The sequence below is a fragment of the Pieris napi genome, chromosome 3, assembly GCF_905475465.1.
Source record: "Pieris napi chromosome 3, ilPieNapi1.2, whole genome shotgun sequence".
Taxonomy (NCBI): Eukaryota; Metazoa; Arthropoda; class Insecta; order Lepidoptera; family Pieridae; genus Pieris; species Pieris napi.
Window position 1 is genome coordinate 9,223,939 of NC_062236.1, and position 16,672 is coordinate 9,240,610.

The 16,672-nt window shown below is 34.9% G+C and overlaps 1 protein-coding gene across 2 annotated transcripts in view; it reads left to right on the forward strand.

Annotated features, from left to right (window-relative positions):
* The window catches only part of LOC125063208 (G protein-coupled receptor kinase 2), a 50,765-nt gene extending 34,533 nt beyond the window's left edge, over window positions 1-16,232 (forward strand). The window contains exons 3-13 of one of the 2 annotated variants that reach the window (XM_047669507.1): window positions 951-1,063; window positions 4,546-4,714; window positions 5,456-5,661; window positions 6,198-6,387; window positions 7,305-7,440; window positions 7,824-7,959; window positions 8,494-8,634; window positions 9,383-9,586; window positions 10,478-10,661; window positions 11,293-11,390; window positions 12,580-16,232. In XM_047669507.1, coding sequence (XP_047525463.1) covers window positions 951-1,063; window positions 4,546-4,714; window positions 5,456-5,661; window positions 6,198-6,387; window positions 7,305-7,440; window positions 7,824-7,959; window positions 8,494-8,634; window positions 9,383-9,586; window positions 10,478-10,661; window positions 11,293-11,390; window positions 12,580-12,675 — 1,673 coding nt within the window. In that variant the 3' untranslated portion in view covers window positions 12,676-16,232. The remainder of the gene's footprint in view (window positions 1-950; window positions 1,064-4,545; window positions 4,715-5,455; window positions 5,662-6,197; window positions 6,388-7,304; window positions 7,441-7,823; window positions 7,960-8,493; window positions 8,635-9,382; window positions 9,587-10,477; window positions 10,662-11,292; window positions 11,391-12,579) is intronic. The other variant, XM_047669508.1, reaches the window with a different exon arrangement.
* Window positions 16,233-16,672: the final 440 nt, after the last annotated feature.

Consider the following 16,672-nt stretch of genomic DNA (forward strand, 5'->3'; position numbering starts at 1 on the left):
TATATATAAAACAATGATTGCAATAATTGTGATAAGGATATCCCAATTTGATGTAGCTCTTGTAATATCCACGTAAACTTGGCATCACGTGGTAGGAAAACTATATTGAAAGCAGGGTCGCTATAAAAGTATTGGGGTAATACAGCCCCATACGACCTCGTTTAGAGAATCGCTATTGAGATATTTTATATATAAATCCGCTATTGAGTGTTAGTCACACTTTCAGTAATTGTATGCGACTTTAATATCTTGTATTATGTTCGATTGTGATTCGATTAGGCTTGGTTAAACCAATTATAGGGTGCTTTTAAGGTAATAGGAGTATGTGAAACCGCCGTTTAGGTCGCCTTGGCAATTATAATTTGGGAACTGGTAGTAAATATAAATTTAGATCTTCATTTTTATTATTGACGTTGACGATTGTTTCATTTTTTATTATTGATTGACGTACAAGTACAACATTGATATGAAAAATTAGCGCTATATATACAGTGACCGGCAATTTTTTTATTAACTTTTTAACAGGAAGAAAGAGATATCCCTTTTCCTTCAAATCTTTCATCTTCATTCGGGGATTTTCTTTCATATCAACTAAAATATAGCTGTTATTTGCAAAGTCACCAAAAATTCATTGAACTTGCTGAAATTTATCATAACATGACGTAATTTTAAATATTAGGAAAATCTAGTGTTTAAAGAAAACGGCGAAACAACTTTTAAAAAGCCGCATTCGCGAGCCTTCTGGCATTGACTATCCATGGGCGGTACCACTTAACATCAGGTGAACCTCCTGCCCGTTTGCCCCTGTCCTATATAAAAAACGAAAATAAAAAATAAAAATTGTACAAAGTTGCGACAAGACGGAGCGGAAACTGGTCATTGTGACGTAGATTTAGGCGATAACTGACGATAGGATTGATCGATTTTAATCACCATTTTCTTATTTTCAGATGTAAACTACGAATACATAGTCGACCAGCAGCCGATCGGCAAGCTGCTGTTCCGACAGTTTTGCGAACGGAACCGCCCTCACTACCACAAGTACAACAGTTTCCTAGACGCAGTTAGTATACAAATCTATACTTTATCACAATTATTATAAAGCTGAATTTTGGTTGAATGTCCTAATCTCTTACGGGTTGGGATTGATAATCATTTTGTATTGGTTGATTATCCAGGAAGGAGTACACATAGTATCTAATATATAAAATTCTCGTGTCGCGGTGTTTGTAGTTAAACTCCTTCGAAACGGCTTGACAGATTCTCATGAAGTTTTGTGTCTGAGAATCGGACATCATCTATTTTTCATCCACCTAAATTGTAAGGGTAGTCCACCCCTAAATTGTTATTTTTTTTATGATACAGCATGCCAAAATACATACAACCCTTAATTTTCACCCTTCTACGATGAATTCCTATTTTTTATATATTTATTGAACTAAAAAAAATGTTTGTTTTGTGCATGTTATTAGAAATAATATACATGGCAAAACAACCGTTTGTCGGGTCAGCTAGTTTTCTATATAGGAGACTTCTGGTTTTTGATGAAAACGGAACTAACTTTAATATATTATAAATATTCCCTTTACTTATACGATAAGTATGTTATAGTATTTAACTTGGACAAGCGACATTTAAGTTGTAATTCTTAGGAGCACCTTAGAATTTCAATAAAATGTTCTCGCTCCAAAAGAAAATTATTACCGTGCAAATGAAACGTCAAATGGGGAACGCGTAATTACCGCACATAAAATGAATTTCGCCTCCCCAGAGTTGTATGAGCCAGGGATGGATTTAGGATTTACCTTAATACATGTCTGGCAACTAGATTGGTCGAAGTCATATAACATGCACTAAAATATGACGGTGTCAATTTTTAAATTGTACCCAATTTAATATCCCTGAACATTAAAGCGGGGCCATAGACGGACCGCATGTTGCAGCCGATACAGACTGCTCTAAGCGGTCGCCGCACGGCGATCTGCAGTTTCCATACTAAATTTATATTCGCAATACACGGACCGCTCGAGCAGTTCCTGAGCAAACCGCATATTGCAGTCAAGACCGACTGCTGTAGAGCGAGCGCGCGGGTCTTCTTGGAGCAGTTGTGTTCGACTACAAAATAATACTGATGCGAGTTCATTTACAAGATGGAATTTGATGAAGAAACACTGCTACTTGTACTATTATTACGCGAGCGTAGGCGTAGAAGACACCGTAGTATTTGGGTGCGTCCAATACTACAATCAAGAGAACAGCATGGAATATTTCATACTTTGTATCACCAGCTGAGGGAAGACACTCAACTACTTTAGAATGTCCCTGGTTTCATTTGATGAATTAGTTAGTATTTTATTTTATTTGAGGGAGTGGCGTGCGGTCGGCAGCAGCCGCTTGTAGCGGTCCGTGTATGATGGGTCCGGCAGCTCTAAGCAGTCGACCGCACGGCGAAACTCGACCGCAGAGCCACTGTTCTGATCGCTCAGAAACTGGCCGTGCGGTCCGTGTATTGCGGATATGAATTTAGTATGGAAACTGCAGATCGCCGTGCGGCGACCGCTTAGAGCAGTCGGTAGCGACTGCAACATGCGGTCCGTCTATGGCCACACTATGGCCCGCTTAAAGCGTTGGCAATTATTTAAGTAATCATTGTGTTTATTCGAACGCAGCAGGAACGTTTTGTATATATAAATTGAGTAGTCAATGAACGTAGAAAAAATATTACTCGATTTTATTTTGCAAAGCCGACACTGTTGTGTCGATTAAGTGTGGATAGAACTAATGATCAGTTAATGGATCGAACCGTAACCCCAATCTGAGATGAATGTTCCAATATTTTTTGCGCATTTACTGCAGTTGCTTTATAGGCTTAGAGCAAGAACTGTAAATCTTGATAATGGTATAATCTAGAGAATAATGTTTAATGATAGCCAGCTAAAATTATAAAATGCAATGTTTTAATATATTCGCAACAGTTTTCCCGGACTATATTTCTCAGTGACGTACAGTTTCTTGTCATGTTTATCAAGATACTAGTAATTTCTTGTCTATTCTCTGTAATAATGATGGCTGCCGTATGTCAAAATCCAATACATGTTTGACATCAGACGTTCGATTATGAATCTTACCAGACAAGCGATGACTTAACTATTCTCTTGATGAACATGACAAGAAAGCCCAACGTCACTACCGGATTTTAGTCTAGGGAAACTGGTGGGAATTTATATTAAAAAAAGGGTAAAGCTTAAAGCTGACAAGTCCAAAGACAAAGTTTCCTAACTGTCAAATGGTGTTATTTTCGACAGATCTACTCTGAATCTTAGAATTAATCCTTATGTTGATAGAAATAACGAGCTATCACATAGTATAAGGAAGAATTTATTACGGATCAATTCTGAAATTGTCCTTACAGATGTAAGAACTTGGGTAATACCAACAGGAAATAATAATAAGGATTAAGCTAATAAACACATAAAGAAAAGATTTTATATCTCGAAAAACCCCACAATTATTGGTATAATATACACGTGTCACGGATGTTACTAGCTTAAGTGTATCTATAGTTTGGAATTTAAAAATTAAATACATATGTGTTTCCTAGCTTAATGAATAGTAGGTATAAAAGATTTCGTTTAAACTTTAAAGTCATTCAAAACGCGTGCAATTTTGTGCGTTAATGTTGCTACAAATTTAAATGTAAGAAAGTGTTATCTAATTTGTTAAATATTTTTATTTTATTAGTCGTAATTTCGCAATTTATTCTTTCAAAATTATTAGTACTTATGTAATTTATATATACAATTACTGTCAATCGCATTTCTGTTGCTATATATATATAATAACAGACTTATTTAGGCTACGCAAACGAGGTCGCGATCACGCAAAGTTATAACTGTACAATATTTCCTAAATAGCCATTCTAAATTCATCTCGTGTTCTCGAGTTAATCATATCTATACGTCTGAAGTTAATAATACAATCCCAAGTAATGGCCAGAGTACGTGAGGAAACTGTTTAGCTAAGTTCAAGCACTGACAAAAGCGACATATCACAAACTATGGTGTGAACTTTGCGAAGTTTGGCATCAGGAGTTATAAGCTATATGTGTACACTGTACATATCTGATTTTTTTATATAGTCTGTGAGCTATCGATCTGTCTTCCTTCTGTATATATTCCACCTTTTTCAACACAGATAAAACGGACAAATTGAACGACCTGTTTAAAGTATCTTCGTAATTTATCTAAACCGTCTCAAGTAAAATAAATGCGACGCAAACATATTTTTCTTAATCTATGCCATTTCTAACGTTCTCCAAGAGATACCTTTGTAATTATATTTTATTCTAGATTTAAAACCCAATACCCAGCTGTGACGGATTAACTACGTCAGTTGAAGTAATTTTAATTACCAATTTACTTAAATGGATAGTACATGGTTAATTATTATCATTATTTTTCTCCACGGACGCGTTTAGCGTTTTAATCTGGTTTAGCTGGTATGTGTTGACGTAAATAAAATGCATTTATATCTAACCAATAAAAGCGTAATATAAACCTCCAGGCGGAGAGGTCGGAAGTGGAGGTGGATGAAGTGAGGGTGGCGCTCACGGCGGAGGTGTTTGGCAGATACCTTAAAACAGAAGACAAAGATGCTGTCACCGACGTCGTTCCTGCCAATGTTATCGACGACGCCAGTGCACTTCTTCTAGAAGGTACCTTTAAATATTACTTAGAAATGGATTTAATTTTTTGATAGCCAAGGTGCATTGCCAGACAGACGGTCACCGATCGTTATTTTAAATACGTTTTTGTGTTAATTTGATTTGGAATCTTACCAAGATGCATACAATCCTGATCTTTCTAGTTCTATGGAAGCACGTAGTCTATGAGCGAATAATATATAATTATATCTCTATTAATTACGAAGAACAATACAAATCAAATTGAGTTTTTGTAACTGTGTTTACGTTCATACAAATCGCATCCAAAGTTAGAACTGACGTACGTGTGGCATTAACCTTCTAAAACTTGCCAATATTCTCTAAATCAGTTCCAATTTTACCTAAAATCAAATTTCTCTTTAATGTTTCTTTTCACCGACGAAAGATAAGACACAGTAATCTGTTTCTATTACGCCTGAGTAAGTATCGTAACTCTGATAAATATAATGTTGCTGTCACTAGTGACTTTTTTACAGAAATAGACGTTTAAAAACAAATGAATGCAAATACTATATTAATAACATTTATTAAACCAAATTCAAATACTAGTTAACATTATTTAAATAGGTATAAATCGTTTTTTTAAATTGTTGATAAATTTACTTACGAAATAAAACGCTAATTACGAAATTTAACAAATTTTATTCAAGAGTAGTAAGTATTCTACAGAAAAAATATTTTTTAAATGACCTCATTTAATTTTACGTAATTAAATTGATTAATTAATTCCAGGTGGCGCTCGGGATATTTTTGGCGAGTGCATACGATGCGTGAAAAACTTTCTCGCTGGCACTCCATTCGCGGAGTTTGAGAGGTCTATGTACTTTCATCGGTATTTACAATGGAAATGGCTAGAAGCACAACCTATTACGCAAAATACCTTCCGCATGTACCGAGTTTTGGGTAAAGGCGGTTTTGGGGAGGTTTGCGCTTGTCAAGTGAGTTTTTTTGCTTACTAAACTATATATAACTGTAATATGTCTAGTCTTTTATTGACATAACCTTTACACATTTAAAGAAAATACTTTTTTACCGGATTGAAGTTATGTATTATTATAAATTTACAATTATTATAATTAATTTATAATTATTGGTCACCGTGACCACGCACGCTGTAAAGCACGCGAAACGTCGGAAAAATTTAAAATTATGTGAAATAATTGTTAATTTATAATACATAACTTCAATCCGGTAAAAAAGTGTTTTCTTTAAATGTAATATTTCTATTAAATCGTATAAGATAAAAACATGATTGACGATAGAGAAATTGCGTGTTATAAAGTTTTTAACTTTCTAATTATATTGATATAATTATTATGATCATTGATATTGACTTTTTCTTGTGTTAATTCAATGAATTAATTTTTTTTACAATGTATAGTTTGATCAGTAAAAAATAATGCGACTGTTTCAACAGAGACACAAATAAAAGTGTCAGTTTTAGTTCAATAATTTTATTAAATCTGACTTAAAGGTTCGAGCTACGGGTAAAATGTACGCATGCAAGAAGCTAGAGAAGAAACGTATAAAGAAGAGAAAGGGAGAGCCGATGGTGCTGATAGAGAAGCAGATACTCCAACGTATTAATTCACGATTCGTCGTCAACCTTGCGTATGCTTATGAGACTAAGGAAGCCCTTTGTCTGGTGCTGACTATTATGAATGGTAAGTATATCATGTTAGTACTGGCTTCGGTCAATTAGCTGTTGTTTTTCGCTTGCTATCACTGAAAAGCACTCGGAGCGTTGTAAAATGCGATATAATTAATGTTATTGGAGTTTACTCCTTAAGAAACGATTTGAGTTAAAAGGCCCGGTACGGAAATTTTATGAGGAGTAAAATCAAGTGTAACACGAAAAGTTGAGGCGTTATGTGTAACAAGAAAAGTTGAGGCGTTATGTGTAACACGAAAAGTTGAGGCGTTATGTAGAAAGAGACAAACTATCTGTAGGATTGAACGTGTAAAAGAATGAGATGGAATACATTACACAGACTTTTCTATTTTGAATTCACGTTTTGACAGCCACGTTACAACATTGTCAGTGTTGACAGGTGTAGAAAATAAAAGTTGATTGTCTAGCGTGCCATAGAGTTTTGTCAATAGTAATGGTCAGTGAAATTAAAACTAAAAAGATTGTTCATTCTTATTCTTCTCTTAATATAAAGGTAACTTTGGTCACAGAAAGAAAATCCTATTTGGGCATAGATGATGTAGGTACGTATTATTACTTCTACAAACATTTATATTATAAAAACATATATTCTTACCACCTTTAGTATGAAAATATGGTCGACAGCCACAGAACATTATCGCCATTTTATCGTTCGTAAGGAGTAAACTCCAATCGTGCGTCGTAGCTGACACACACACACTTTTTTGTCATTTTATAAATATTGTTAAAAATGCTCAATTCTGCGTTGGTGTTTTAAGGCAAGCAAGATATTGGCAAACCAAGTAAGTGTCTCGATTAACAAAAACTTAACGCAGTAAGTCGAGTGTTACGTGTACTGTGTAATACATACTGTGGATACTAATATTGTACGTTTTGTAACTGGTATTGCAGTTTATTAAATAATTTCAGGCGGTGATCTTAAATTCCACATCTACAATATGTGCGCGGGCGCAGAGACCGGCCTGGGTTTGGAACGTGCGCGTTTCTATGCAGCACAAGTCGCCTGTGGTCTGGAACACCTGCACAAGATGGCTATTGTTTATCGGTGAGGAATTGGTTTTACATTAAATATACTTTTTAATCTAATGAAGGCTCTGTTTTTATGTATAAATCTAAATATGCTATGTATAAAAATCCAATGATTAAGATAAAAAAAAATGTTTTTAAAATTAAGATAAAAGAGCACTTATTATTCATTTAAGAATACGGACCTTTAAGTATTTTACTTTAAGCTCGTATTCTGGACATTAATCAAGATTCAGTTTAAATGTTAAATGCCCAGGACGAGATATTGACTGGATATAAGAATACGGACCTTAGTGACCCCAACCTCGTTTTCGTTACCAGACCATAAAATAAAATAAAAACCTCCTTTTCGTAACCGCGTATTTTACCATATATTTATATTTTTGTCTTAATATATTTCAGAGACTGTAAGCCGGAGAACATATTGTTAGATGATGCGGGTCACGTGCGTATCTCGGATTTGGGTCTGGCCGTGGATGTACCCGAAGGGGGCAGTGTCAGGGGCCGGGTTGGCACTGTGGGGTATATGGCACCTGAGGTAAGATTTTACGTCCGTTCATTGTAATTCTTTCTGAGTTTTCTAAAAGTTAAATTTCCCGTTTATCCCTTTCCTTATATTTTGTTAATAGTTATTACAGTTGCTTCTGATATCGTCTAAAACATGTAATGTATTTGTAAATTCATATACAAGTAAGTAAGACTAGATGATGGGTAGGAAATTCACTGATTTTACATAAACTATATCTGCTCAGGCGCATGTGCCAAAGCTGGTTTTATGTTCTATTCTCAACTCTGACTCGACCATCCCACTTCGGGCGGATGTTCGACGTCAAGAACACACACACACACCAGAACGAGACAAATGTTAAACTGTGGCAGATGCTCGCGAATCTCAAGATTCTTAAGAATATTTTTATGTATTTCATATAACATGTAAAGGATTTAATTGAATACATATTAAAATTAAATAATTATGTTATTCATATTCTTTGAGATGAAGGAAAAGACAATGTCATTTAGAAATGTTTATACTGATTTGAGGTCAATGTGTATTTACGTGTAATTTCCTCAGGTGATAGACAACGAGCGATATACATACAGTCCGGACTGGTTTTCGTTCGGATGCCTGGTGTATGAAATGATTGAGGGTAGAGCGCCATTCCGCGCAAGGAAAGAGAAAGTCAAGAGGGAAGAAGTGGATCGGAGAGTTAAGGTATGGCACATTCATTGCTATGCGGATGACAGCACTGGGGATACTCTTTACACTGGCCGGGCAGGTATTTCTCGGGCAGTTGTTGATGAGTACCGGAACAAACTTGTGTCTGAAGTCGAAACTCTACTACGTGGAGTCTCAGTCTGGGGCAGACAAAACCTAGTCCAATTTAACCACAAGAAGACACAAGTTTGCGCGTTTTCCGCTAAAAAACACCCTTTTTCGCTACTCCTCTTTTCGAAAACACTCTTCTTAAAGTCACAGCCAGCATTGGAATACTTGGCGTTGACATATCGAACGACGTTCAGTTTCGCGGTCACTTGGAGGGAAAGGCTAAATTAGCCTCCAAAAAGCTTGGTGTGCTCAGCAAGGCGAGACGGTACTTCACTCCGGGCCACCGCATGCCACTATATAAAGCGCAAATTCGGCCCCACATGGAGTACTGCTCTCACCTCTGGGCTGGGGCTCCCCAGTACCAGCTTCTTCCACCTAGCACCCGCGAGCCCTCGCGATAGTAACAACTAAATTATATATGAGCATATAAAAAACCAATAAATTTAATATTTTTTAAATATGGGCCTTAATATCTCCACTATTCTAGTATGATATTTTAGTTACTTTTAAACATGGTCCTAATAATACATCTATTTTAGTATTTAAAACTTAAAACGTATACAAAACGATGCCCTTTCAAAATTCGTACTAAAAATTTGTATCTTTTCAATATTGTAATTTTATTATGTTACAGCATGAACCAGAGAAGTATTCAAGCAAATTCAGTGATTGCGCACGCTCATTATGCAGTGCACTATTGGCAAAGACTCCGGCGAGTAGACTTGGCAGTAACGCTGGCAAGCGAGGAGCGGGTCAGGTCAAAGCTCATCGCTTCTTTGTCAGACTCAACTGGGCGAGACTCGAGGCTGGAATGGTTGATGCTCCTTTTGTGCCTGATGTAAGTTAACACTTACGTCCGAATCCAATAACCTATCTCAATCCATTGACCATCTGAGATAGAAATCTTAATCCAAATGTTGTTACAAGTGTGCCAATAACCAATCGACGGATAGTAATAGCCATCTGTCGATGTATCGACAGATGGCTATTACTATGGACTATGGCTTGTAAGCTATCCATGGGAGGTCGGATCGGTGTCTGTGGATAGACCTTTGTGTGAAAATGACAGTTGACGAAAGCTCGATTCCAACAGTTAATTATTTTAACAGATTTTAACTTACATCAGTTTTTAAAATCATTAAAAAAGCAGTTTGTTATGTTTTCAACATAGACATGTTTATTTTAATGTTATTTGTGCGGTTGTATTTACTTTATTTGGTTTATATTGATTATCAAATATGAGTGTAAATTCGGTAAAATGGAACGACAAAGAGGGAAGAGATTGCATTCTATCCTTAGCCAAAAATGAATGGTCTTATTGGGATGCAGAGATGGATCGACTGTCACGGATTGATGAGATTGTGGATTAATTATTGGGTTCGGGCGTTAGAATACACACTTTAACGCTAAGAAACTTAAGTCTTGACTTTCAATTTGAGGGTAAGAGACACATGTCAAAGTCTTCTGACGTTTGACAAATAGGAGTTTCATATTGTTTCAAAACTGGTATTAATGTGTTTTTTGTATGAACAAAAAAAATATTTGATTTTTGAAAGTTACTTTTTCCCGTGTCTGTTTCCGGGTGTTTGGATCTACACACCGGTAAAATATACAATGAAAGTTTTTTAACGTTTTTATTACTTATATTACCGCAGTATATAGAAATAATATGTTTAATTATTAATAATATCCTGAGATATATAGTAAGAGGTTAATTTAACAATTCCAGCCACACGCCGTATACGCAAAGGACGTTCTCGACATAGAACAGTTTTCAACAGTGAAGGGCGTGAACTTAGACGCGGGTGACGACACTTTCTATGGGAAATTTAACACCGGCTCCGTGTCCATTCCTTGGCAGACCGAAATGTTAGAGACCGGCTGTTTTACGGAATTAAATGTCTTCTCTTCAGGTATGACTACAACTACTAGGTCCCACCTTCCCTTCTTTGTATTGTTGAGTCTTAAGGCATTCCGGTTTCCCCACGATGTTTCCTTCACTGGACAAGCGAGTGTTACTTGACGTTGACTTGTACTCGATAAGAGCGCGGCCACAAATCGGCAACGGTGCAGTGCGGCGCCGCACCGCTATTACTGTTGCGGTGTGGCAATATATTTTACCCCACCCCGTTTCGTCTCGCAGGTCACAACTCCGGCGCGCTTGCGGTGCGACGCCGCGTGTCGTGTGACATGGTATAGTAATTTGTATGTAGAGAAGTTTAAAGGCTCTTTCCTACTAAAAGTATATGCGCTGGCTTTACGACGAATTTTGAATAATATATTTATGTAATCTATGAATACATATTATTAGTTTTTGTATGTCTGTCTCTATGTACAAGCTAGTCTCAAAAATGTATTTTTTTTGATACTATAAATTTAAGCTTAGGTCAGAAAAACATATAGATTTTGTTCTATTCCAATCTATGTTAGTAGATAAAAAAAAATAACATTTGCGGTTACAGCTCTTTTTAATCATTCGAAATTTTAATAAGAACATATCAATCTTACTTTTAGCATATTATTATAAGAAAATATTTTTTTTAGATGAGACCGGAACAGAATGTCGCAGCCCTGACCTACAACTAGAAGCTACACTCGAGACTGTACAAGACGATAAAGGATGCTTTGTGTTCGCTAGAAAGGTATTTTATATAAAAAATATTATTTCAACATGAACACTTCAATTAAATAGTTTATTATTGTATAAGGCAGGGCTTTGACACAATGCGTAATGTCAAAATTAATCGCTTTTTCAGCAATTGCAAAAGTATTTCCTAGATGACATTAGATTAGGCTTGACCACGTTCTTTACAAACATTACAATTGTAATAAATCAAAATAATGTATGTATGTTGATTACTTGGTGGTATAGGTCGGTTATCGAAAGCTGGCGCGTTCACAGTAATCACACTAATGCAATTTCACATACTAACTACACAGGTCTACTCTGGTTTAAGTAAGGTTGGGTGGGTTGTAAATAAATAAAAATGTGTCAAATACATATAAATCTTATGTGCTTACGAGGGTGGATCCAAAAGTTCTAAGCCCGACCAATAACGTATAAGAGTAGTTTGTGTAAATAATTTTTCATTTTTCGACATAAGCTCCATCTAGCTCAACACACTTCACTTTTACTTCACTAACTATTCTTTCAATACTCCTCTTAGAAACCCCAGTCGCATCTGATGTCAAATTAAATATAACATTTTTTCATTAAACTGTTTTTATTAAGATGCTTAAAATAATTAAAAACATTGTGCACCATTTCACGAGATTGTCCTGGTAATGTTTGAAAAAAGATCAACTTGTATAAAATAATAATAATATCAAACAGTAAAGATCAACATAAACAGTAGCAAAAGAAAAACAATAACTGTCTCTTTTATACTTATAAGCTTGACCGAGCGCGAGAGGGACAGTCTTTTCATGATGTATTTGTGATTGAATTTCAGTTTGACATCACGTCTCGCGCTTATTTACAGACACTACACAAGCACAAAGTGTAAATGTGTTGAAGCCGCCAGCTTTAGATAACATACCTACATCTATTTAAATCGTTTTGGATACTGGAAAATATGTCAAATAATGCTTTTTCCTAAACATCTTTTAGGAAAAGCATTATTTGACATTGTTGAAATATAATTACAACTTGGCAGCGACAACAATTACCACAAGTTTCCATAGCAAAACAAATTTGACGTAGGAATAATCCTATAAAATAAATAGTATTTTCTGTATTTACAATATTAACTTAGACAAGTCTAAGTACACACTTACTTTTCCCTCATTCAGATTTATCGACAGACATATGTATTGAAACCATTGTTTCAGGTGTTATGCCCTCAGAAAAAAGTCCCTCAACGCTTGAGGCCTGTGCCCATCCCCGAACATTTGCTGCAACCTTCGTCTCCACCTCCCCAAAGCTGACCGCTTTTGTGGGTAGATACGATTTCTTTCAGCGGGTAGATCGAGAAAACATTCTATTAATGTGGGTAGTTTTGCGAGTAGCCGATATGTGGTTAGCTGAATGTTTTGTGGGTAGTTTTATAATTGACTTGTAAAATTGGTCGGACAGTCGAATGTTGCAAGTTCAATTTTGCGGGTAGGTAACGATGGTACAATATTTAAACGCACATATTTTAGTTATTCGAATCGAAAGTTTATAGACAAATTTAAATATTTATAGAGGGATAAACCTAATTTATTCCTCGCTGCTTTGAATAAAAATAGACAAATGTTTCTACCCCATTTACAAGGCTTTTGTTTAAGTCAAACGGTTAACAAAAATTTCAAAAAGTATACTCTGTTCTTTAGAAGAAAATAATTGAAAACATTTTGTATGCACCGTACCATTTGTTAACCGTAAATACCATTTTTGTATTCAATATTTCTTCTCGGGAAACGGATTATTTTCTAGCAACTGTCCAATAATCAAAATATATTTTATGCCTTATGTAATTTTGCCTCGTATACGTACGTTTTTATATGCATTTGTCTTCAGTACCTGTCAAAATGTTTTGAAGTTTCCTTCCACAAACAGAACAATCATGAACAATTTAGTTTTAAGCGATTCTCTTAATATATTTTATTTTCGATCGAATTTATTATGAAGTTTGATTCGCAGGTTTTAGATTAGAAACGCTTAATCTAATTTACCAGCACTTTAGTGCGTGATTTTTAATGATATTATTTATTATTTTTAATATTTGGGCGTAATTTGAAGGTGACTAGAGTGAGCGAGTGAAATTGTAATTGCTCTGGCTTTATGCGAAAATCGACTTTGTTAACATATCTATATGAATTAAACTCGAAAACTAATTATTTTTAAATATCCCAAAATATGCAAAATAAAAGTTCCTAAATAAAGACGATTATTGCATAAATATTCAAGGGCTTAGAATTATGCCATGCGACAGATAGCAGAGAAGGGGAATTTAGACACGGCTTTTTGAATCTAGAAGACTGTAGTCTTTGGTCGGAGACAGATTAGATTAGGGGCATAGATAACAAATGCAAGTCATGGTCTCTGGTCTACGGCTATAGTGACGTAATCTAGTGCAATGCAATTATATATTTTTAATGGAATGTATCAAATTTTTTATAGTATAAATCGAGCAATAATTTAGAATCGATATTGTTGATTCGGTAACTCGAATTTTTTTGTATTTGGTGTGTATATTCGTCGATTTGATAATTCAATTTTAATTCGTGTGTTTCGCGATGTCGTAGATTAATTCATAAATTTATCGTTGAAGTTACGAGCAGCTAATTTTAAAGTTGTTTTCTTATTATTCTTCACCCGTAGTTCACAATCGTTTGGTGTATAATTTTCTAATAGTCCATAATGAAATGAAAAGATAATCGCGAAACAATTATTTGGAACTTTGTCAAATTGTAAATTTAAATTAATTTGTACGTGTCTTATAGCGTGTGTACATTGCCGGTTTTCTTCCATATTGTATTAGTGTAAGTATTAATGCATTTTGACGTCTACTTTTATTGTATTTTACCATTTTTAAATGCCTTTTGTCTTTGGCGGTCGCTGTTAAAATTTTGTATAGAAATATTGAGAGGTAACGCTTGTGACTGTATAGTAAACATTTCTGAAGAAGCATTATTAATACTTGACACGTGTTAACAAACTATACGTTAGAGGCGTTACAGTTTTTTAGACTTAATCTTAGTCTCGTTTGGCCAAACGTAAGGTGTGCTACACACATAAATCATTCTATTGTTAGGTATTGTAATGTTGGTTAGTGTGTAGCACTCCCATGTACAGCGAACTTCATTATATAGCAATGCAACTAGAATAACATGCTAGTTTTGATTTTATTATTTTCGGTAACGCCTCATTCTACGAGTTCAATTCTTAGTTCAACAGAATTTTTAATGTTCTGATGACAATGTGTAAATTATTTTGACCTATTTATTCAAAAGGCGTTACAAAAGATATTTAGAGCAAAGGAACTATATATTCATGGGAAATTTTACGAGTTTTGTGGAGTATTGTAAACAGTTTCATTTTCATAGCTCAGAAATCATCAATATCGTCCATACTACAGCTTCTAAGAATATTCCAGAGTTTTGTGCAAGTGTTTTTTCTTAATTTTGAAAGTACCCTCAAAACTCGTAACTTCCCCCAAAATCGCACAAACAAGGCTGAGGGTTCTCTTCCGTTCTGACTGCTTGTCCATTCCACAGCTCAAACCACCATAGATTTAGATGTTATTCGTGTAAGTGTATCGTGTTGTGAACACCTGTGTCGTCTACTCGAGGGCAGATTTATTAAAAATAGAGATTGCACAAAGTTATCAAGTCAAGCCACCGCAAACTGCAAACTTTTTTATCTGTCAATAACAAACTATTGTTTGATGGTACACGGCACGCACACAAACCCAAGTAAACTATCGCGTTGGTTGTGGGTCACACCAGACAAACAAATTGAAAACAGTCGTGAAGCCATCCATCTTATTTGTCTACCGATACAGACACCGGCAAACTTCTTGAGCATTAAACAAGGGAGCGGGGGAAAGTTTGCGCATGGTATGGGACGCGCGGGACACAAACGTCAACTTATTTACCAATTACGCGACATGTCACTCTTCCGCCGCCGGGCACCATCGCCCGCCAAAGTGATACCTTAAAATCGCTTCTGCGCAAGCAAGGACATTTATCCAAGATGTTTGCCGGTATCTGTACCAAATCGGTGTATTGTGGGTACTTGGTCATACTCTATAACAGCCCTATTAAACTATCGGTTGATAAAAAGTTTGCAGTTTTCGGTCTCTAATTATTTTACATTTCAACTTATCTTTAATATCTATTTGCTAACTGACTTGTTGTTTTCTAAAGGTAAACAGAAGTCAAGAAAATCGTTATTGAGAAACGGTTAAACTTTACTATTGGCATATATACAAGGGAATGAATGTATTTTTCGATAACTTCAAAACTTAATTTTGAAAAATCAAATGTTAGCTAAAAGTTGTGTATACCTTTCGATTCAACAAGCCCAGTTTTAAGCAAATTAACTCAGATTAAAGAACAAATGCAAAATATTTTATGAATTTGTCAATAATGGCTACGGAACGATTTAATGTAACTTGATTAATTTAATTATTATCAATTTTATGTTTAAAGAATATTTTCTATAACTTGATAAACACATTTTTACCAATATAAAATATCAAATTTTTAATAATCATAATAAATTAAATTATTAATTTGAAACTTAATGTTCCCTACCACTCATCGTTGCCTGTGTCATACTCAAGAATAAGTTGTGGCAGAAAATTTTGCGATATTATTTTTTGTAAGGACGCACAAATAATTCAAATGCACAAAAGTATTGTTATTGGTATTTGAATGATAAATGGGTGTGATGATCGAGTAGTTTAGATTAGCTTCGGTACTGTTAGTTATTGCAGTATTTTGATGCAAATATTATAATTTAATAAGCGTATTCATAAATAAATTGACTCCGATTATGTGTTTGTTTTATTTATGAGCATTGTCGATTAATTTATCATTTTTAATCATTACTTTAATTAGATTCTAAAACTAAGTAATAAATTTTGGTAAACAATAAGGTTTCTAGCATACAAATTCAAAAATCATTTAATCATGTAGGTAACACATTGTACACTTATGACTTGTCAGTAAAGAAATACATATTAATGCTTCTAATTTTACATTTAGTGCCAGTTCTCAATCAAGGGCGTAGAACGGAAGTGAAGAACTGGCAATAAACTCTCCGCCACTCTTTTTAATCGCCATGTTTTTTTTTACACAACGTTTTTAAGGAGCTGGAACCATTAAACCATGTTCCACATGACATCTTAAGTAATTAATAATAATAACAAATTAAAAACAAAGAGTTGTCCTCTATCAGCAGGAGGCATGGTGAAATAGGAGCACGCACTTACAT